The sequence below is a fragment of the Nannospalax galili genome, unplaced genomic scaffold (genome assembly GCF_000622305.1).
Source record: "Nannospalax galili isolate Female #2095 unplaced genomic scaffold, S.galili_v1.0 scaffold429, whole genome shotgun sequence".
In the NCBI taxonomy this organism is placed as follows: Eukaryota; Metazoa; Chordata; class Mammalia; order Rodentia; family Spalacidae; genus Nannospalax; species Nannospalax galili.
Window position 1 is genome coordinate 6,113,268 of NW_008360330.1, and position 22,316 is coordinate 6,135,583.

The 22,316-nt window shown below is 42.3% G+C and overlaps 1 protein-coding gene and 1 pseudogene across 2 annotated transcripts in view; one reads left to right on the top strand and one right to left on the bottom strand.

Moving 5' to 3' along the window:
* Positions 1-1,382: 1,382 nt before the first annotated feature.
* Positions 1,383-22,316, bottom strand: part of Nphs2 (NPHS2 stomatin family member, podocin) — a 26,125-nt gene continuing 5,191 nt past the window's right edge. The window contains exons 2-8 of one of the 2 annotated variants that reach the window (XM_008826138.1): positions 19,982-20,085; positions 16,603-16,675; positions 13,575-13,657; positions 10,627-10,830; positions 6,961-7,016; positions 2,596-2,674; positions 1,383-1,661 (exon numbers count right to left, since the gene is read on the bottom strand). In XM_008826138.1, the coding sequence (XP_008824360.1) occupies positions 1,383-1,661; positions 2,596-2,674; positions 6,961-7,016; positions 10,627-10,830; positions 13,575-13,657; positions 16,603-16,675; positions 19,982-20,085 (878 nt within the window). The remainder of the gene's footprint in view (positions 1,662-2,595; positions 2,675-6,960; positions 7,017-10,626; positions 10,831-13,574; positions 13,658-16,602; positions 16,676-19,981; positions 20,086-22,316) is intronic. The other variant, XM_008826139.1, reaches the window with a different exon arrangement.
* LOC103728012 lies at positions 3,572-6,347 on the top strand (annotated as a pseudogene).

A 22,316-nucleotide genomic window follows, 5' to 3' on the forward strand; every position in this document is an offset into this window, starting at 1 on the left:
AGCAGTGTAGAGGGAGGAACTTGTTCATTAGCCTGGCATCAAGGCTGTTAAACGAGGCTATAATGCTTGTGTTGAGGGAGACCAGCTACTGTGTGCTCAAATGTTAAGACACACCCATGCTGACATCTCTGCAAAGCTGTCCTGGCACTGTAGTAGAAAGGAAACTGATTGGCTTTATCATATTCCACCGACTTTTTGTTACCATGACAAATACCTGAGAAAAACAAAGGAAGGAAAGGTTTATTTTGGCTCATGTTTTGCTAGGTTTCAGTCCAAGGCTGACTGGATCTGTTGCTTTGGACTCAAGGTGAGGTGCAAATAACAGGTGGTAGGACCACGTGGTAGAAACTGTTCATCTCCTGGTGGCCAGGAAGCAGAGAGGAACTGGATGTGGCCAGGGACAGAATGGATCCTTCAAAGGCATGGTCTCATCCATCCACTTCCTCCAACTAAGCCTCACCTTCCATAATTCCAGCACTTCCCAGTGTACGTGGAATTTGGTTCGTGCTACCTGTAAGAACAGAGTCTGTGATAAAGGCCAGCCTGGCTGCAAATTTATGATTCTCTTGCTTCAGCTTTCCAAGTGTTGAGATTATAAAGAAGAGTTAACGTGTTTAGTGTGACTTTATTCTGATCCTCATAATCCCGCCCCCCAAAAAAAGAAAAAGGAAGAATGAAAATTAAGAAAAAAAAACTTAAGTAATCTCCATTCAAGAGTTCCATTTAAGTTCTTTAATTAGATATAAACTTTACATGCAACATGGGTACACTTTTTTTCTTCCATTTTCTCTTGGGAACATTTAAGAATGACTATAGTGTTATTGTTAGAGTTGGGTGCAAGGAATTTAGAATGGAGTCAAATGATTGAGTGTGGGAGGGGACGTGAGTGAGATGTGCTTTGAAGATGTACATGCCTCTGCCTCTTAAGTGCTGGGATTAAAGGTGTACGCCACCTGGCCGGAAGTTTGAATCTTAAGCATAGGTTTACAACTGAATGTGATAAACACATGGGTGGGGGCTCATAAAAAGGGCTGTGGGAGCTGCAAAGACCTTGTCAAAAGGGCCAGAGAGAATATACAGTAAAAAAGATATTTGAACTAAATCTTCAGAAATCAAAATTGAACCATGTTTAGATTCAAAATTCTTTCCAGATCTCTTTCCTCTATTTATGGTGATGAGATGATTTGCCTGTGGTTAGATTCCTTCTCTTACCACTGCATCAGTTCGCTGTATTCTCATGCATGTGGCCATGTTGTGACATCCTACATTCAAAGGGCATCCTACTTGGCAACCTGAGGAAGGGCAGAAAGTGAGGACCCAGTGCCTCACTCAGGAGTATGGCTTAATATGGTAGATTCACACAGTCCTTTGCCCATCCAGCCCTACAGCATGGGAGAGTCTTTCTTTTTGGGATTTAGTGACTCAACAGGTTTGAAAGAATTGGGGTAGTGAATGCTTCCTTGAGCTCTGTTGCTGGGAGAAGACAGGAGATTTAGCATGTCAAATGGTAAAGGTAAAACCACAGTGGACGGCTTCTCTGTGGACAGTGACTGAAGGGTGTGTAGGTATCGAAGCTGAACAGCCGCCGGGGTGCCCGACAGAATCTCAGCTGCCATCCTCAGGGACTCAGAAGCGGCCTTTTCCCCTTCTGCAGCGATCATCTAGAGAACAGATATGAGGGAAAGCAAAGTGACCTGCTTCTTCATCCATGGGGGTTTTAATCACTCGCCATTCATTCAATGTGACTCAGAAAACAAGCACTGCACATCCACCCAGTGGCAGGTATTGTTCAATTCAGGAGACCAGATTCAGTCTTCTTTCTGATGGATCCTGAGGTAGGGGAAACAGATTAAACTATCAATCAAAATTTAAGGTGTAGTTTGTTATAGGCTGTGACAAGTATAAATGAAGATTAGGGGGATTATTAATGTCTGGTAGGCTTAAACAGTAGGCTTTTGTCATGCAGAGGGAAGGTTGGCCAGAGTTCTAAGTACAAGCATGGAATTAGGAAAGGTTGATCTCCAGCATGGTAAGAAAGAATGGGTATTTCAGAAGAGAAGGCTCTGAGCCCACCACTCATGTACCACCTAAAACGGGGCACAGATAACTGGGCTTAGGGATCTAGGAGCAACTGTGCCCAGAGGACCACTTCCCTCCATCCCTCCTCTTAGAGCTCCAGGTTATTAATTCTTCTCTGTAGTTGGGGTCCTTTTCTTCATCCACTGAGTTCTTTGAGAGAAATCTTCCTTTCTCTATCCCTTCATTGTGCTAAGGGTGACAGGGGACTAAACTATCTGGGGAAGATCACAGCACAAGAGAAGCGGGATGAGGAAGAAAGAGATGCTTTTAAACAGAGGATGAAGGCATTTGGGAGGATGGCACTTTTAGAAGGTAATGTGGGAATAGGGACTGTGCAGTCAGTCCTGTGAATACACTATCAACATGATGGGGACACAGACATATTCCACTCAGCTCCTGGACCAATGGAAGGAAGCAAAGGAGAAATTTCCCCACCAGCAGGCCTTCTTCTGGGCTCTCTGGTGCTGCTTACAGAAAGCCATTGGTGGGAGGACATCACGCTCAGGGATGGCTCACCCGCACTTTGGCCTGTCTTTGTGCTTCAGCTTCCACAGCAAGAGAGTGCTGAAGCCCAGCTGGCAGCCTCACATCCTTACTGTAAAAGAATACAGGAAATACACGTGTGTGGCCCTGACCTTAGCAGCCAGGCCTTCCTTACAGACTTGCCCCTTTCTACCGCTGTTCCATGAGCAGGGAATTCTCTCTCTCTCTCTCTCTTTTTTTTTTGAGAGCAAAAAGCAAACTTTTGTTGAAAGATAATTACATCTATACATATAAAGAGTCAGCATACATAAACACATTCATACACGCATCCAAAGTCCCTGAGGAGGAGCGGGGTTTTAAGGATTTTAGTGGTTTCCCCTCCCCTAATTTTGAATTTGTCAGTGCTAAGATGGGTGATGGGTCACATCTCTAAGCTGAGATCCAGGGCCATGTGACTCTAAGCAAGTCAGTTGAAGGGACCTGTTGGAGTTAAAAATAAGGTCTTCCTGGCCGGGTATGGTGGCACACGCCTTTAATCCCAGCACTCGGGAGGCAGAGGCAGGCAGATCTCTGTGAGTTCAAGGCAAGCCTGGTCTACATAGTGAGTTCCAGGCCAGCTGAAGCTACCAGGGAGACCCTGTCTCAAAAAGACAAAAAAAAAAAAAAAAAAAAAAAAAAAAAAAAGTCTTCCTGCCAGAGACCAAAAAGAAGCAGGAAGTGTGCCATCTTTATTCTCAGTGACCCTTTTTGCTTACTAGGAATTTAGTCTCTTACAGTTCAGTCACTGCAAATCCATCCCTGGAGCAGGGTCTAGCAGCTCCAGCCTGTCTACTTAGCCATGTCAAGGAGGCTCTGCAGGGAGGTGGGCACCCATGTCTTCTCACTCAACATGAACACCATACCTAGGCCTATGTAGATCACAATAGGGCCAAAAGTATAGATCTGCTTGCCGTCATACTGTTTGCCAGTGATGGGCATGAACAAAATGTGCTCCTCAGTCTAGGTCTTGATGAGGTCCTTAAAGTTCATGGGCAAAGACCTGGTAGCCACACCAAGCCATGTGCCATGTTCCTGGGGTTACAGATGGTTGTTAGCCACCATGTGGGTGTTGGGAATAGAACCCAGGTCCTTTGCAAGAGCAGCCAGTGCTCTTAACTGCTGAGCCATCTCTCCAGCCTCTCAAGGTTGCTTTTCCTTCTTTAATAGGATTTACATAAAGTCTTAAGTGATAAAAGTGACCACAAATTATGAACATAAACTCTGTGTAATAAGAATGTCATAGACCCGTACAGTCTATGGTATTTAAGGCACTGACCTTGGACATGCTCTTATCTGCCCATCTTCCACCTCAGAATTCTAGAAACACACATTCTGTTCAGTTAGAATTTACTGTTCAGGGGAAGGCACTGGGACTTGCTGAGAATCAGTTCATCCCTGCTGGCTAGTGTAAATGAGTGAATTCTGAAAATGAATGAAAGTTAAGGTTCAGGGACCTGTACCAGTTCTCAGGGCTATCCATGAAGCTCTCCCATGAAGACAGACCCAAATCACCTATTTTTAGAGAATTTTACAAGGTGCCTATAATTCTCCATTCAAATGATAACAAAGGCCATCCCCATGTCCATTAAAGTACTGAAAGATAATACGATTCTAGACTTTGTGTTATTAAAAATAAAAACAATACTAGTATAAGTGGTCCAAGCTTAAACTGTGCTTTCTTCAGAGCTGAGCTGGAACCTGGGAAATCAGAAGTCTGCCTTCCTCATATATTTTTCTCCTTCGTAGTTTCTATAGAAAACCAGATCTAAGCAATAAGCAATTCAAAGTTTAGCCTTATCCTTCTGTTCAGGTGGGTCTTGCCGCAGATTCCCCTTTCCCTCAATGTGCTTTCTGAGTGACAGAGACAGGTTTCCCATACACCAATGTCATTGGGTCTTATATACCTCTGAGCCTTCTAGAAGACATCTAGAGTTAAAGCTGACACAGAGCAAACCAACCACTAGCCATGGATACATGCAGGTTCCTTCCTACACAGTTAAGTCCAAATGTATTCCTAATAGTCTATGGAGTGCCTTGACATCCGGAGTGCCATAGTCTGAAATCTTCAATTTCCTTTGCTTTAATTCCAAGCAAAGACTAATGTGTGGAACTGGGATATAAAATATTGTGAACAGGACTAAATCCAAGAGCACCAAGGAGCCTCTGGACATTCCTGTGCGGATTATCTAAATTGATTAGTCGTTTTCACAGCTGCCACAGAAGCTCAGAAAAGAGGTCAAAGGACCAGGCTTCAAGCTGCCAGAGCTGGAACACAATCTTCATCTGCTCATCCGGCACATGGAGCAGGAGATCATCCAGAATGCCCAGCAGCTGCAGTGTGAGGAGGACATGATGGGCATCCTCTCCCATGAGCTGGACAAAACCACTGAGGTCCTGGCTCAGGAGGAGTAGGTCATGTAGCCCAGTGCTAGCCCTGGTAGAGGAGTGGGAGGGGAGCATGCAGCAGCACACGCCAACCCCCTCACACTGGAGGAGTTTGCCTATATCTTCCAGACACTGCAGCACAAGTACTTCGAGGAGCACCCCTTAACAAACCTCCCCCCTAGCCTCCGTATTCCCACTCATCAAGGACTACCTCCTAGTAGACAGTACCTATGGCACCCAGATCATCTCTAAGTGGAAGAGCCTTCTGGAAGATGACCAGCTGCTATCCCACAGCAACCAGGACCCATCCTCAGACCTCTTTCATAGGCTCATGTGGGAGGTCTGGATGCCTTCTGTACACAATGCCATCAGCTAGTGGCAGCCCAGGAATGGCAGCCCCATGGTGGACTTCCTGGACGAATAGGTGTACATCCTCCTGGTATGGATTGTGGACAACATCCTGGACTGGTTCATCTTTTCCAAGCTGCAGAAGGAGGTGGACAGCTGGAAGCCCTTGATGGACACTGTTCCCATCCACTCATGGATCCATCTGTGGTGCCTGCCCCTCATGCAGTCCTGCCTGGAGTTGCTCTACCCCATCATCTGCAGCAAGCTTTTGAGTGCTCTGCAGAAGTGGCACCCCAGGGATGTTTCAGCCAGGTTAGTCCTTGCAGCCCTGGAAAGATGTCTTCACCCAGGGCTCATGGGAGGCTTTCAAGTCAACAACATCTTGCCCAAGCTGAGTATGTGCCTGGGTGAACTAGTCATCCACCCCCACCAGCAGCACATGGATGCCTTCTCCTGGGGGATGAACTGGGAAAGGATGATCTCTGTCTCCAGCCTGGTAGGACTCCTGGAGAAACACTTCTTCCCCAAGTGGCTTCAGAGACTGTGCTTTTGGCTCAGTAACAACCCTGATTATGAGGAGATCACCAAGTGGTACCTTGGCTGGAAGTCCATGTTCTCAGACCAGGTGCTGGCACAGCCATCTGTGAAAAATAACTTCAAGGAAGCACTTGGTATTATGAACAGGGCTGTGTTCCTCAGTGTTCGTGTCTGTTTTCATCCAGGTGCACAAGAGAATACTGCCTACCTCACCCACATGGAACAGAAATACTTCCAGCATAAGACCATGGATGATGGCCAAAAGGCCAGGAAGGATCCAATGCCCTCTTCTGGCCTCCACAGGCAATGCATGACATGGGCTCACTTACATACATGCAGGCAAAACACTCATACATGTAAAATAAAAATAAACAAAAAAATTTAAGAAAAACAACTTTGAGGTGCCATACAATTGATAGTAAAGATAAGAGGAACTCATCTAAGTTTATAAAAGAGAAGAATTGAGTTTTGGAGAGTAAGACTGACCAAATAAGAACAATTCTAATAATATTCCATGAAAGACACAAAAGTGAATTTTCACTGTAGCCTTTTCCATAATAGCTCAAAGGTGGCTATTCAATGTATAATCAAAATTTTGTATGGCCATACAATGGAATATTATTCAGCTATAAAAAGAAATGAAGTACTGGTATATGCCATGCTACAGATACACCTTGAAAAAGTATGCTAAGTGAAAAGAAGCCAGACACAAAGGCTTCATGCTGTGATTTCATTTCTGTGATATGCCCAGAGTAGCAGGAGCATCCACTGAAGGAGAAATGGTAGTAGTCAGGGGCTGAGGTGAGGGGGATAGAGAGCTCTTGCTTTATGAGTACTTTTTTCTGGGGTGATGAAGCTGTGAAATAGGTGGTAGTCACAGCTGCACCTCTGATACCACTAAAACCAATGAAAGTATAAAATGGTAAGTTTATGTAATATTTAATGAAAACTATGAGGACAGTTTGCCCAAATGTTATAGCAGTTAGGTAATGTTTTTCTCTTGTACCAATGTGGCTACAGTACTAAAATTAAATTTTCAAATATTATTCTTAAAAAAACATTGTTCTACCTGGTTATTTTCCTACCTACATTTCGGTTCTCTCCACTTTGATGCCCCAAACACAGGTCACTGAATCCAAGGCAACCTGTGGAGGAAAGAAATGAGACCCCAGTGAGACCTTCCAGGTGAGAATAGAGCCCTCCTGTGCACCAAGAGCCATAGTTTTGTCTTCTCAACATTTCCTTTCAGAGGACACCAGGCCTGTTAACTGTCACAGTGTCTGGGACAGAGTTGTTTAACAGAACAGTGCCATTAGATATCACTGTGAATCTAAAGTTGGTATATAGGGAACTGAATAATGGCTCCCAAAGGTGTTTATGTTCCCAATCCCTAGAACCTACGAATGTTACCCAAGAGGACTTAGAAGATGTGATTAAGTCAAAGGCTCCTGAGAGGAGACATTATTCTGGTGGGCCTTGGATTCAATCACACGTATCCTCATCTGAGAGAAGATCTGACTCCAGAACGGAAGGCGTTGAGATGAGGGGAGCAAGGGCTGGACTGTGAAGGTAAAAGACAGAGGGCAGATAAAGCGGCTGAGAAAGGCAGGTGGTACTGGATGCTGAGAAAGACAAGGTTGTAGGATTCTCCTTCAGCCTCCAGAAGGACTTTGCCTTGCTGACTGGACTTGAGCCCAGTGAAACTGATTTGGGATTCTGGTCTTCATGTAAGAGTAAGCTGTTATTTTAAGTCACCAGGTTTCTGAAAATTTGAAAGCACTAGGGTATAGTGTATTTGTTCAGTCTGTTTTAAAATGCACTCACTAGAGAAGAGTCCCTATTCTCAGACCCTGCCAGATGGCTCTCATTGTTAGGATGCCTTTCCTCCCTTACTGCTGTGCATCAGGATCACCACACTTCTGTCCTCTCTGTCCTCCAAGACTGAAATTGGAAATGGAGCTGGAAAAAATGAACTGGATTCTGGAAACAGGAGGATGGCGGAGCAGGCATAGAGCTCTCCATTTTAGCCCATACTCGTTTCTTTTTAAACATATTTTCTGGTAATTTCTTGGAGGCTAGTAGTGCATCGCATTGAGAATCCAGAGAAGACCAACTAATTTGGGGGAGCAGGTGTAAGAAATGTCGATATTACATCATACATGAGGTGGCATCATAAGGAATACATAAGATTTGTCTTGTAGAAAAAAAGAGAATTCCAGGCAGAGAAGTTGCTTGAGAAGGCCTGGAGACATGAAAGTGCTCTATGCTGGGTGAATGCTAAGTAGATGGGAGCACTGAATTCAGTGGAAGAAAGATGATGGCAAGTGAAGCTAACAGTTACCGTTACTTTATTTATCCAAGACTTGGCTGTGTGCCAAGCCCATGCAAGACACTGCCATTATGGAATTCATACTCTGGGGTGACAGATGTATAAATGCCCAAGTTATAATTCAGTGTAACAAAGGTGAGCTTAGATGTCAACAGTCTTCTCTTTCAAAGGACAGGGATGAACAAGGAAGGAGATTAAGGAGACAGTGGGGGAGCATACTGAGTGATTTAAAAATCAGAGCTGGAACTCCCATATATCTTTCATGTTCTTTATCTCTTTTTTAGCTGATTTTTATTTTTTAAAAATTTGAAAATTTAAAATTTTTATTTATTTTTATTTTATGTGTATGAGTGTTTTGCCTGCATGTATTTAAGTGCAGCCATATGTGCAACATTCAGAGGCCAGAAGAGGGCATTGGATCCCCTAGTACTGTAGTTAGGATGGTTGTTAGCCACTATGTAGGTGCTGGGACCTGAACCTGGGTCTTCTGTAAGAAAGAACCAATGCTCTTAACTGCTGAGCCATTTTTCCAGCCCCTTCTCTTTATTTTCCAATGTCTTTCCTTTTCCATCAAGATACTAATTCTAGCTGGGCATGGTGGCACACGTCTTTAATCACAGTATTTGGAAGGAAAAGGCAGAGGCAGGTGGCTCTCTGTGAGATCAAGGCTAGCCTGGTCTTATAGCAAGTTACAGGCCAGGTGGGGCTACAGGGAGACCTTGTCTAAATAAATAAAATTAAATAAATAAATAAATAAATAAACAAACAAACAAAAGATACTAACCCTAGTTTATTAGGGACACTTTGGACAAGTCATAAACATTTGGACATTGCTTTTTTTTTTTTTTTTTTTGGCTTTCTGAGACAGGGTCTCTGTAGTCCCAGCTGTCCTGGAACTCACTTTGTAGACTAGGCTGGCCTTGAACTGACAAAGATCTGCCTGCCTCTGCCTCCCAAGTGCTGGGATTAAAGGTGTGTGCCACCACACCTGGCTGACACTGCATTTTTCCAGGTCCCATAAAACATAATCGTTATTGGTGCCTTTGATTCTGAGGTTACTCCATTTCAGGCCTTTCTTCCTCCTAGATCTTATCTACAACTTCCTAACCTAGTTTGGGGCCTGGGTGTTTCCATGACTTTGGTGTGAGGCTTGGTCACTGGTGTTAAATGTCACCTGACTGGCTACCTTCCCACAGACCTGCTTTATTCTGTCTTTTTTTTGTTTTTGTTTTTTAAATTTTATGTGTATGTGTATATTGCCTGCATGTAGGTAAGTGCATCCATGTTGTGCAATGCTGCAGAGGTCAGAAGAGGCTGTCAGATCCCATGGGACTGGAGTTACGGACAGTTGCTAGCTGCCATGTGGGTGCTGGGATTCGAACCCGGGTCTTCTGCAAGAACAATCAGTTCTTAACCACTGAGCCATCTCTCCAGCCCCTATTCTGTCTTCTTAATACCTCTTACCAATATGTTTTGGTAACAGAAGTGTCTACCCTGGCTGAGGTATGAGATTGAAGAGATTGCAGACCTTAGTGCCTCTAGACTCAATAAGACTGCTTAGAAGATGATTTCTATTTTTCTTTGTGTGTGTGTGTGTGTGTGTGTGTGTGTGTGTGTGTACATGCACCCATATTTGTGCATTTGGAAGCCCAAGGTCCATGTGAGTGTCTTCCTCTGCTGTTGTTCACCTTATTTTCTGAGACAGGATCTCTCACTGAACCTGGTGCTTGCCAGCTGGCTGGACTGGCTGGCCAGTGAGCTCCCAGGATCCTCTTGGCTCTGCCTCTCAGTACTGGGTCTGCACCACCACACCTGGCTTTTTATGTGGGTGCTGGGGATCCGAACTCAGGTCCTCATGCTTGCATAGCAAGTACTTTACCCACTTAGCCATCTCCCTAGTGAGTTTTTATTTCTATCCCCTCCTTTAATGCCAAATCAATTAAATCCAGATAATAAGCAATTAATCATGAAAGGATGTGTGGCATCTGACATCTGAAAGCCTTACTTGAATTGATTGTTATTTACCTTTGCTCACATTATGTTGCTTCCCCAGGCAGACTGTCAGCACCTAGGAACCACGCCTCCTCATCTTAGTTTACTACCATCAACCCTCCTTCCCATGCCCACCAGCCCCATTATGCGTGCCAGCATCCCCTCTCAACATTCTGTCCTAGGCCGGCACCTCACAGTGGGCCTAAGGTCACGGAGCAGCCATAGGGTGGGGAGGAGAGCAAAATATGTACATAACACTGATTATAATTGATTCAATCAACTGGGCAACTTTTTAATTAAATGTCAGTCACTCAAGGAATGGCATCTTGAATAGCTGGATGCCTGGCACATGCAGATTAACAAATGGACAATAAACAAATGACTAAAAGGCAGAGATAACTTTGATGCATTCAGTATTAAACTTATCTCAGTACCTTTACGTCTTGGGCAATACTTTTCCTCTCTAGAAGAATTTCAGTGAGGGATCGATGTGCCAGGAGGCGCTTCATAGTGGTTTGTACCAGGAACTGGATGGCTTTGGACACATGAGCAAGACTGCTTAGAAGAAGAGAGGCATTCTCCATGCGGTAGTAGCAGACAGCATCTACCTCCATTATAAACATGTCTTTGGTCACCACCTGGGCAGAAGAAAAGTTTGGATGACAGGTTGAATTCACGGGCTCCTCTTCTATTGGGGCAGGGAAACTAAATGAATTCAAAGTGCATTATCTCAGAATAAGAGTATAGTAAGGAAAAAGAGAAATGGGCTTACTCTTCATTCAAAATATGCTTTAGAAAAAATATGAAGATTTTATTAAACATACCAGACATAGTAATGCTTGCCTGTGGTCTCAGCAGTGGGGAAGCTGATCCAGCAGGCATTTAATCAATGAGGGAGAGAGAGAGAGAGAGAGAGAGAGAGAGAGAGAGAGAGAGAGACACTAACCCAGGCTCAGAAAAATACATTAAAGAAATCATATTTATTTATTTTTATTTTACATCTGTGTTTTGCCTGCATGTATGTAAGTGCACCTGTGTTGTACAATGTCCACAGAGGCCAGAGAGGGTATTTAGGTCCCATGGACCTAGAGTTATGGACAGTTGTTAGCTGCCATGTGGGTGCTGGGAACTGAACCCAGGTCCTCTGTAAGAGTAGTCAATGATCTTAACTGATGAGTCATTCTCTAGGGCCAGAATTCATAATTTAAAGAAATTATGTTAGAAATTATTTTGTAAAGACAAATCAAAAATAATTTTCTTGCATGAAAACATTCAGTTGATTTTATATCAGGCCTTCCTGAGCTGATGCCAAACAAGTCTTCTGGAAAAGAGGAGTGTTCTGGGATATAAGTGAGCTCACATATGCTTCTGGAATGACACTAGAGGGTAAGCTGATAGCGCACAGCAAAGGCCCTGAGAAGATGCATTTCTCAACATTGACACCCATAGACATTTATCATAGGGCCAAATTTTAAGGATTCAGCTGTATGAATTGTTATTCACAGTGCTGCTTACTGCAGTAAAATATTGGAAAATATCATCAATATGTAGCTGGTTGAATAAAATGATGGTATAGCCACACAATAAAATATGTGTCCATCTTCAGGAAAAAGCACAGATAATATATGAAAAGGTGACTGCAATATAGTGTTGGAGAAAAGAAGAGCAGGATACAATGTAATAATCTGTAAAGATAGAAAAACATAGAAACAAAGATAAACATAGAAAACTCTGGAAAGTTGCACTCCAAAACATCAACAAGTACTCATGGGTGTTAGTAGTAGGGAAAAGTATATTTTCCAGCACTTTGATTGTGTTAAAAATATACATATATAAATGACCATTTTAACCATTCTTAGGTATACAACTTTGTGACATTGGACACATTCATAATGTTGTACAGCCATTACAAAAATTCATCTTCGTATGTCTCTTCTGACTTGTAAAATGGAAACTCTAAACCTATTAAATCCTGGCCCCCTTCTTGCTCTTAAAAACCATCACTGCAGTATCTCTATGATCTTGATGGCTCTAAGCACCTCATAAAAGTAGAATCATATGGAATTTATCTTTCTGTTATTATTTCATTTAGCAGAATGTCCCGAAGATTCATCCACATTGTAGATGTCAGATGTAGATTCTATGCCAGAATCTCCCTATGAGTCTGCACATTATCTCACTGTGTGAATAGCTGATATTTTGCTTATCAGTTTTCTGTTGATAGCCACTTGGGTTGCTTCCATGTTTGAGCTTTATGAATAATGCAACTATGTACATCAATACACAAATATCTCCTGAAGATTGAATTTTTTTCCCTTTGGTTAACTTTTACTATCTTAAATAAGCATTTTAAAAGGAAAACAACTTCTGTTTGCCAAAAGAAAAAATTGGAAAGAACCTCACTCAAAGGAGAAGACAATTTAGGAAGGCTTATAAACTTGAATCACTGATAGAGAAATACAAGGTTATAGAGAGAGAGAGAGAGAGAGAGAGAGAGAGTATAGTACCTTTAGTGTTCATTTCACTGGTGTTTAATACTACCCTGTAGTAGTTCAACCAACCTCTGGGATGCCTTTCATCTGACAAAACTGAAACTTATTAAATAATAATTATTGCCCATCCACCTCCCCCATAACCCCAGGCAACCAACACTCTTTCTGTCCCTGTGAATTTAGCTACTCTAGGTACCTACTATAAGTAGACTCATAATAGCATTTGTTTTTTTTATTGACTTTTGCATTTAGCATAATGTCCTCAAGATTCATCCATGCTGTATATAGAACATGTCAGTATTTCTTTTCTCTGAAAGGGTGTCTCTTAATAGGATAGTGTAGCTAAAATTCCTTCTGGGAGGTGTAAACAATGTCACTCCCACCCCCTTTGTCTCTCTAACAAGCAGAGGCTTGATTTTGCCAAACTACAGTCTGGGGAACCAGTGAGTTTATTGGGCTTACTTACAGAGCAATGTGTGAGCAGGTTTACTTACAGAAGTATGGGTGCTCCCCCTAGAAGGCCACACTGCAAAGTCTTCATCCAAGTGTGGATGGTGACTTCCCCACAGCTATACAAAATGGCAAGAGACTCTCCTTCCTTGCCCGTTTTTAACCTAGGTTGTTTGCTTTTCCTTGACCCAAAAGAACTTTTCATATATCCTGCATATTAACCCCTTACAAGATAAACAATTTGAAAGTATGTTTTCCTATTGCATAAGTCACTTTCACTCTGTTGATTATGTCCTTGATTAATAAGTTTTTAATTTAGAAATATTCCACATCTCTACTTTTCTTTCTACTTTTAAGCACAGTCAGTTTTTCATGAAACAGAGTTGGAGGCAGGACTATGGAAAACGTTGAGAGAAAGCAAAAGCTGCCATGTAGCTTACCTCATGAAAAGGTATCTCTAAGGTCTGGAGACGAAGGTCAACCTTGTGGTAGGTGTCCAGACAGGGCAAAAAGAAGAACAGACCTACAAGAAGGCACGTGGGGGAAATAACAGGTGAGCAGTAAGTGCGGGGGCCATTGGAGCTTACCTTTTTAGTCAGGCAGCACATTACATTGCTTTTCTTAGCTTCCAAGTACCAAGAGACAATTGGGTAGCTTTGTATAGCTATTGTATAGCTAAGGTATTGTCATATAATTTGTTTTAAACTGGAAACACTTTTGAGGTTAAAGGGGGAGCATTATTACAACTGATTTCAGTATAACGTGTAAACAGAGATCATCCCCAGCAAACTGAGCCATTTGGTCACTTTAGTTATCATCTTGACCCCTCTAGATTTCTTTCTTTTTTTTTTAATTTTTACAAAAACTTTATTGAGAATTTCATACATGCATATAAGGGGTTTTGATCAAATCCATGCCCACTACCTCCCCTCCAACATTCCCCCATCTGAAGAGGTAACCCTAAAATATTTTAAGGATTAGATACAAGCTCCCAAATACTTTTGACATTTTTGACCTTTGGAACAGAGTATGTTGCTAACAAGCCCAAGCACATTTAGACTTGAAAGTCAAGAAACTTAGCTACATTTCTTTGGGGTCTTTCTACCCCAACTGCCTAGCCAATTCCTACCTCCTATTCTTATCACGCCATCCCCTGAAGAGGTTACCCAAATTGCGTATAGGGAATCAGGTCTCTGACTTCTTCCATACTGAACAGGAATGCAGGGTGACGCAATTGGAGTACCTCTTCAGTGGGTCTATGAAGAAGACTCCCAAATTGCATATCGCTTATCTCTAAGTGGAAAAGAAAGTCATTGAATCATGAATAGGAGACGTGAAAGAGAAGTAAAGGCAAGAGTAATTAGCATTACAAGTTCTAGACAGGGAACTAGAAAAAAGTCAGAACAGGGCAATTCTCAAATGTTCATATGAGAGTCCATTGGAGTTTCTTGACAAGGGCTTCGAAAAGCATCCCTCTATTGGGTTCTTCCTCATTTTTCTTTTGTCTTTCAAGGCTGGACTAGTTGGCTGGGAAGAGTGGCTGGACACTCAGGTGAGGGTCCAGTGGCCCTGCTTGGCACTCCTTCAGTGAATTAGCACAACCTTCAACAAGCCCAATAGTGACTATGTTTAGCCATCAGGCTCAACTGAAGTCGTAATGATGGTAGTTATTTCATGCAGAAGGGACTGCTGTATAGCATCATCTTATTAAAAGGACATGGAATTTAAAAGGATTTGGTGCTAGGAGCCACATAGGAGGGAGAACATATGCCATTTTTTTTCTTTTCTCAGTTTCTAGATCCTTCCATTTACCTGCAAATTTCATTACTTCATCTTTCTTTACTGTTGAATAGAACTCCATTGTGTAAATATACCACATTTTCGTTATCTACTCATCAGTTGAGGGACACTTAGGTTGCTTCCATCTCTTAGCTATTGTGAAAAAAGCAGCAACAAACATGGTTGTACAAGTGTCTCTACAATAGGATGAGTCCTTTGGGTATATGGTAAGGAGTGGTATAACTGGGTCATATGATAGGTTCACTCTTAGTTTTTTAAGAGTTCTCTACACTGTTTTCCATAGAGGCTGCACGAGTTTGCAATCCCACCAGCAGTGAATGAGCATTCCCCTTTCTCCACATCCTCGCCAGCATTTGCTATCATTTGTTCTCTTGATCCTAGCCAGTCTGATTGGACCCCTCTAGATTTCTTACAGTATCTGTCCCTTCACTAGACTTGGGCTCCTTAAGTACAGTGTAATATGTATGATCATTAACTTTAATGTGTGACTTAGTGCTTTTTAGGCACTCTGCAACATTATTTTAATCTGTCCATTGTACCTATGTGTCATCCTAGAGCTAGAATCCTCCATGTGTTATTTCTTAAAATGGTAGCTCCAGGATACTAGGAGTAGAATACCATGATACCAGCCTTCTTGTTGGCTAGTTAGTCTCTACATACTCATTATAGTATGCAGATTCAATGTGCAATCGACATCTGTAGACTGATTTATTGAAAAATTCTCAATGTCCCCTGGATGCTATGGCTCCTGCAAGAGCCACAGCTCTGTGGGAACTATCAGCATCTCACAGAGCCCAGAACTCATTGGGAGAGCAGCCCAGCTACTGCCATTTCTTAGCCCCAGTGGGGATGGTTCCTACAAACCAGGCCCAGAGCAAGATGGTATGTATCTTGGAACTAGAGAGTAGGGTCTGGTTCTATTTTGTATGGACCTGTGTATTGGATTCTGAATCTTCAAACTCTGATTAGTGTCTCTTAGTCTGAGCTCCATTCGTTACTTGTTTCTGCAGGCCTGGATGAGAACTCAGACCCTCTACAGTATATATACAATGGGCTTTGCCTTTTCTTATGCCTTTGTGGCTGTCTTGGATCTCCAAACTCAACCTACTAGACTTTTCAGACTAACTGTACTTCTATCTGTACTCCATAGTTAGTTTGAACCACCACTGGATTTTTACATCCTAGAGATCACAGATCATCTCTTACTCCTCTATTCCCTGGTAGTTCTCCCACTGCCTGAAACACAGGAAGGATTCAATCTATGTCTCTTTAATTCTATCAACTAAGGACAAATTTGTTATTTAGTGCTGAATGTTGCCTGTTGTCCATGTCTTAATCTTCCCCCCAGTGAATTATGAACTAGCTCAGATTTTCTTGGAGAATTCCCAGGACTCTGACTATGTAACATATTGTACTCAAACCAATCCCCAACTATGGATCTGAAGCTGACCTGCTGCTCTAAGCAATCTGGCCCTGGTGTGGCACTCTCTGCACTTGTCCTCTCTCTTGGCCACTTGTCACCTGCATTTTAACTGACAGATTGGAAATGCAGGCATCTTGAATCAAATAAGTTCATATAATCTAAGGTATTTATTACAAATATGTATGAATTGAAGAAACCATCAACTCATGGGGTGGGAGAGGAGTTAAAAAAAGTATATTTCTTACCAGGGCCTTTGGCTCTCCCAGGAAGCAGATGTCCCAGTCGAAATATAATTACCCTTTCATATTCTTTTACAACCTAAAGGGAAATGGAATACTTTCAAATGACTTCAAGAAAAAAAAAAGTATTCAAAAGGCCTTGGCATGAGAGTGATCCTAGGGAAAAGAAATCTTTTTTTTTTATTTTTGAGTATTAAGTACTCAAAAGGCCGGGCATGGTAGTACACACCTGTAATCCCAGGACTTGGGGAAGGCAGTAGCAGGAGGATCACCTCAAGTTTGAGGCCAGTGTGGTCTACATAGCATACTCCAGGGCAGCCAGTGCTATATAGTGAGACCTTGTCTCAAAAATGGGTCTGGAGAGATGGCTCAGTGGGTAAAAGCACTTGCTGTACAAGCATGAGGACCTGAGTTCAAATCCCTGTAAGTCTTGGAGGTCAGGAACCGGGTCTTACAACTCCTGTGTTTGAACTCTGTGTTGTCTGTAGAAATGAGGGGTAGAACAGCAATTGGATTTGAGTCCTAGAGCATGCTCCAGAAAGTCTGAACTGTTTGGTTCCTGGCATTATTTGCTTCTTTGTTGGAAGAAACAAATTCCTCCCAGAAATGGAGTGAGATCTTATTTCGTCAAGACCTTGCTTAAATGTGACTGCTTGGTTCTGCTTTTGCCTTCTCTGCCTAATTGGCTTCTTAAGATACCTGGTCTGGGTGCCTTTCCTACACACTATGGCAAGTCAGTATTGGTCCCTGAAGAAACATGCAGGTCCTCAGATCTTACTTTAAGAAAAGTCTGCCAACTGTCTGCTGTCTAAAGGAGACATACTTTATATTCAAGGATATGAGAAGACTGAAAGTAAGAAGTTGGAAAAAAGATGAATCACATACAGCTATTAAAGGAGGGGAGTGAACTTTAGATAAAATGGACTTTAAAACAAAGAAGCAAAAAAAGAGGGGCACTGTAAAATGATAAGAGTAATCATTCAGAGCATATAACAATGATAAAAGTATATGCACCTAAAACTGTGCTCTAAAACACATGAAGCAAGACCCAAAAGAACTGAAGGTAGAAACAGACAATTGAGGGGCTGGAGAGAGAGCTCAAAAGTTAAGAGCATTGGCTGCTCTTGCAGAGGTCCTGGGTTTGGTTCCCAGCACCCACATGGCAGCTAACAACCGTCCATAATTCCAATTCCAAGGGATCCAACACTCTCTTCTGGACTTTGTGGACACTGCATGCATGTGGTGCACTTACATACATGCAGGCAAAACACTCATACTCATGGACTAAAATAAATAAAAAATACAAAAAAAGAGACAGTTGAGATAGCAGTACCCCACTTTCAACAATGGATAAAACAACAAATGAAAGAACCAATAATGAATTAGAAGGCTTGAGCAATTCTATAATACTGCTATACTTGAAATTTGCTAAGAGAATTGATCTGAAGTGTTATTGCCACACAAAAATCATAACTAAAAGTGATTCATATGTTAGTGTGATTGTGGTAATCATTTCACATATATATTCATATCCAAACATCACACTGGAACTGAGTATATAGGCTAGAGCTAGAGTGCTTTCCTAGCACATATATAAGCCTGAATTTGATCCCTAGCACCGCAAAGCCAAAAAATCATATCGTATACTAAATATATACAAATCTTACTCATCAAGCACATTAAAATAAAGCTGGAAAAATTAAAAAATATTTTTAATTAAAATTCATGCAAAGTAAAATACAAGATAAAGTAGTATACCTTTGGTGAATTCTGTCAAGCACTTAATGCGAGACCATCAACTTTTCACACACAAAAAGAAACCAGTACATTTTTTGAGGCTAATATTACTATGATATATGAAGTCAAATCACTGATACCACAGGAAAACTACACAACAATATCTCATAAGAATGAGATAGATGCAAAAAATCCTAACAAATGATTAGCAGCCTAAAGCCAGTAACAAAGATTTTACATTATGACCAAGTGAGGTGTGTGTCGTGTGTGTGCGTGGGCACGTGTGTGTGTGTGTGTGTGTGTGTGTGTGTGTGCACATGGAAGGGTGCATGTGTATGTGTACATGTAGAAGCCAGAGGACAGCCTTGGCTGTTGTTCCTCATTTATCACACACCCCATTTTTGGATATAGTCTTTCAGTGGCCTGGAGTAGGCTGGCTGCCTAGAGAGCTCCAGGGATCAGCCTATCTTCACCTCCCCAGTGCTGGGATTACAAGTGTAATTACAAGTGCCTGACTTTTTTATGTAGACGTGGGGGCTCAAACTCAGTTCCTCAAGCTTATGTGGCAAGCACTTTACTGACTAAGCTATCACCCCGGCCAACAAATTGAATTTTTAACATCTCAAAATTAGCAAACATAATATGCCATATCAGGACAGAATAAAGATTAGATACCATGTGAAAATCCAACAGATGCAAAAAAAAAAAAAAAAAAAAAAATCATGGGATACAATCCAACGCATTCTTAGGAAAGAGAAGTGGGAAGCGGGGAGAAAGGGTTGGAAAAAGCTACTGTCTACTGTGAGGAATGCAACCATCAACAGCCCCAGCAGCATCTGCAGTCCAGCTAAGGCCTTGCTCCTCCCCAGAAGCTCCAGACAAGGAGGAAGAATGACTGGCAGGGGTGCTGGAGAGTCCCCTTTCAGGTGGGTGGTGACTGTTTCAGAGCTGTACCACTGTCTGAATTTCTTTCTGTTCAGTTCTTTCTTCCACTTCTCATGTCTCAAATGTTAGACCCACATCTTTAACGATTTCTCCTGCCTACTCTTAGCTACTCTTATTCTCTCTCCTCCAAATTCCTGGAGCTTCTAATTCCATCTCAGCATGTGCTTCCTGAGCTGAGGTCTTCATTTGCTTCGGGGGCTGACATGTGTAAGCCACCTGGGGACCAAAGACAATTGTCTCTTATAATCTATGGAAGCTGCTTGTAAGTTTGCCTGTAGTGTCAGGAGTAGATGAGTAGATGCCATGATGCATTCTGGGCTTATCTTTGTGTCATCAAATGTGGATGAATTAGATTTAGGTCCTATCCTGCAGGGCCTCTCAGTCTACCAGGGAGGAATATATATGTTAGATGTGATAACATATTGTCCAAGCCATGCCAGAAGACCTATATCAATATTAAGCCTGTGGGAAGTGCTAAAGTACAATGAGAACAGAGTGACTCAGGGGCTCAGAACAGGAAGGGCAGACTTGGAGAGTCAAGGAAGCATCATGGTTACATTGAGCCAGGTCAGTCAGAGCTCTCCCGGAGGGCAGGTAGGCAAGAAGGCCTTCCAGGCAATTATCAAACATAGACTGAGAGTGGCCTGGAGGGGTCAGTGAGAGACATCAGGAAATCACCTGTTGAGTTCATATAGAAACTCACCTTTATGCAGAACCAGATGGACAATGGGAAAGTTATGATGATGAAGAGGAAGGATGTGAGAACAAGAAGCCACTCACAGGCCCCTAAACCAGAAGACTTGGTACCTAGGGAAAAAAAATATTGAAACCTCACCATATTTACTGAGTAGCACCTGTCAGTCTAGTGCTTAGTACTAGAATCAGAGCAGTTTGGATAAGTTCCTGGATATATTGGAATGAGTCAGAATAGTCAGAATTTCCAGGGTATGGAGTATTATCTGTGTGAAGGATTGTTTGGACCATGGGAAGGAGGAAATAGACTTCTGGACAGGCAGCAGGGACTAGGGTACCAGGAGGACCAGTGGGTTCCAGTTCTGGGTCCATCATTTCATATCCACAGATGACTTTTTTTTTTGTCTTTTTGAAGTAGGGTCTCACTGTAGCCCCAGCTGTCCTGGAACTCACTATGTAGACCAGGCTGGCCTTGAACTCACAGAGATCTGCCTGCCTCTGCCTCCCAAGTGCTGGGACTACAGGCATGCGCCACCACGCCTGGCTCACAGATGACTTTTAAGTGGGGCATAGGACATTTTTTTAAGTATATGGAGTATATTGCCTGCATGTATGTGAGTGCACCGTGTCATACAATGCTGCAGAGGTCAGGAGAGGGCATCAGATTCCCCTGGAACTGGAGTTAAGGACAGTTCATAGCCACCATGTGGGTGCTGGGAATTGAACCCAAGACCTCTGCAAGAGCATTTAGTGCTCTTAACCACTGAGCCATCTCTCCAATCCCCACAGGACATTTTAAAACATAATTTACTCACCTATATGATGGCGATATTAACACTACTATTTCATAGTAGTTATCTCATGAGCTGTATATGAGATACCTAGTACAAAGTATGCAGATGCTGACTTGTGCTTGGCATGTCTCAGATTTTACTTTCTGAAGTGCCTAGAGGTTCATGGTATTACCTGTCTTCCATTAGAATCCCTTTATTGGAGTAAGGTGGTGATCTCCAGTCTTTGAAAATACCTATGTTGCATAATATTAGGTTATGTCTGTAAAAAGATGATATGGAACTAGGATGTTTACACATCCAAGATGCTTGGATGGTACATGAAATGCCATCAAGAAAAGTCAAAGTTGGCACTGGAGAGATAGCTCAGTGGTTGGGAACATTGCCTACACTTGCAGAGGATCCTTTGGTTCCCAGTTACCCATATTAGGCAGCTTATAGCCATCCTTAGCTCCAGAGGATCCAATCCCTCTTCTGGCCTCCGTAGGTACCTGCTCACATATGGTACACATTTATACCAACACATACATATAAATTAAAACATTAAATACCCCCTAGTAGGGGATCAGAGCATGCTGGCTAGCAGGAGTAGTCATATTTTTGCCAGGAGTGGTGGTGCATACATTTAGTCCCAGCACTCAGGAGGCAGAAGCAGGTGGATCTCTGTAAGTTCAAGCCCAGCCTGGTCTACACAGTGAGTTTCAGGCTAGCCAGTGCTGCACAGTGACATTCTGTCTCAAAAACAGGGGCTGAAGAGATAGTTTAGTGGTTAAGAGCACTGGTTGTTCTTGTAAAGGATGGGGTTTGGTTCCCAGCATACACATGGCAGTTAACAACTGTCTGAAACTCTAGTTCCAGGGGCTCCAGGCCCTCTTTTGACCTCCACAGGCATCGTATGCACTGATGCACTTACATACATGCAGGTAAAACACACACACACATGCACAAAAAAAATAAAAAAGAAATATAAAATAAAATAAATGTTTTAAAACATCAACCTTGGACACAAGCTCTTGGGGAGGGGAGCTTGCTTGGTTTACATTGTGCCCCCCAGGCCCTAGAATAGTGTTTTATATAATATACATTTTTGTTTTGTTTTGCTTTTTTGTTGTTGTTGTTTTTCGAGACAAGGTCTCCCTATAGCCCCAGCTGGCCTGGAACTTGCTATGGAGACCAGGCTAACCTTGATTTCACATAGATCTACCTGCCTCTGTCTCTCAGGTGCTGGGATTAAAGGCGTGTGCCACCACAACCAGCTTGTGTTTTATGTATTATATATGCTCAATAAATATTTGCTGAATTAGGAAAGAGAATTAATAGTGGGAATTCTTTAATGTAATATAAATCTGAGTTATGGAAATCTTAAAAATTTTTTATTTAAAAAAAAATTTTAAATTTATTTTCACTTTTTATGTCTATGAATGTCCTGCCTGCATATATATAAGTGCCCCACATCATGCATTGCCTGTGGAGGTCAGAAGATGATGTTGGATCCCCTGGAACTGGAGTTACCAACAGTTGGTAGACACCATGTGGGTGCTGGGAACTGAACCC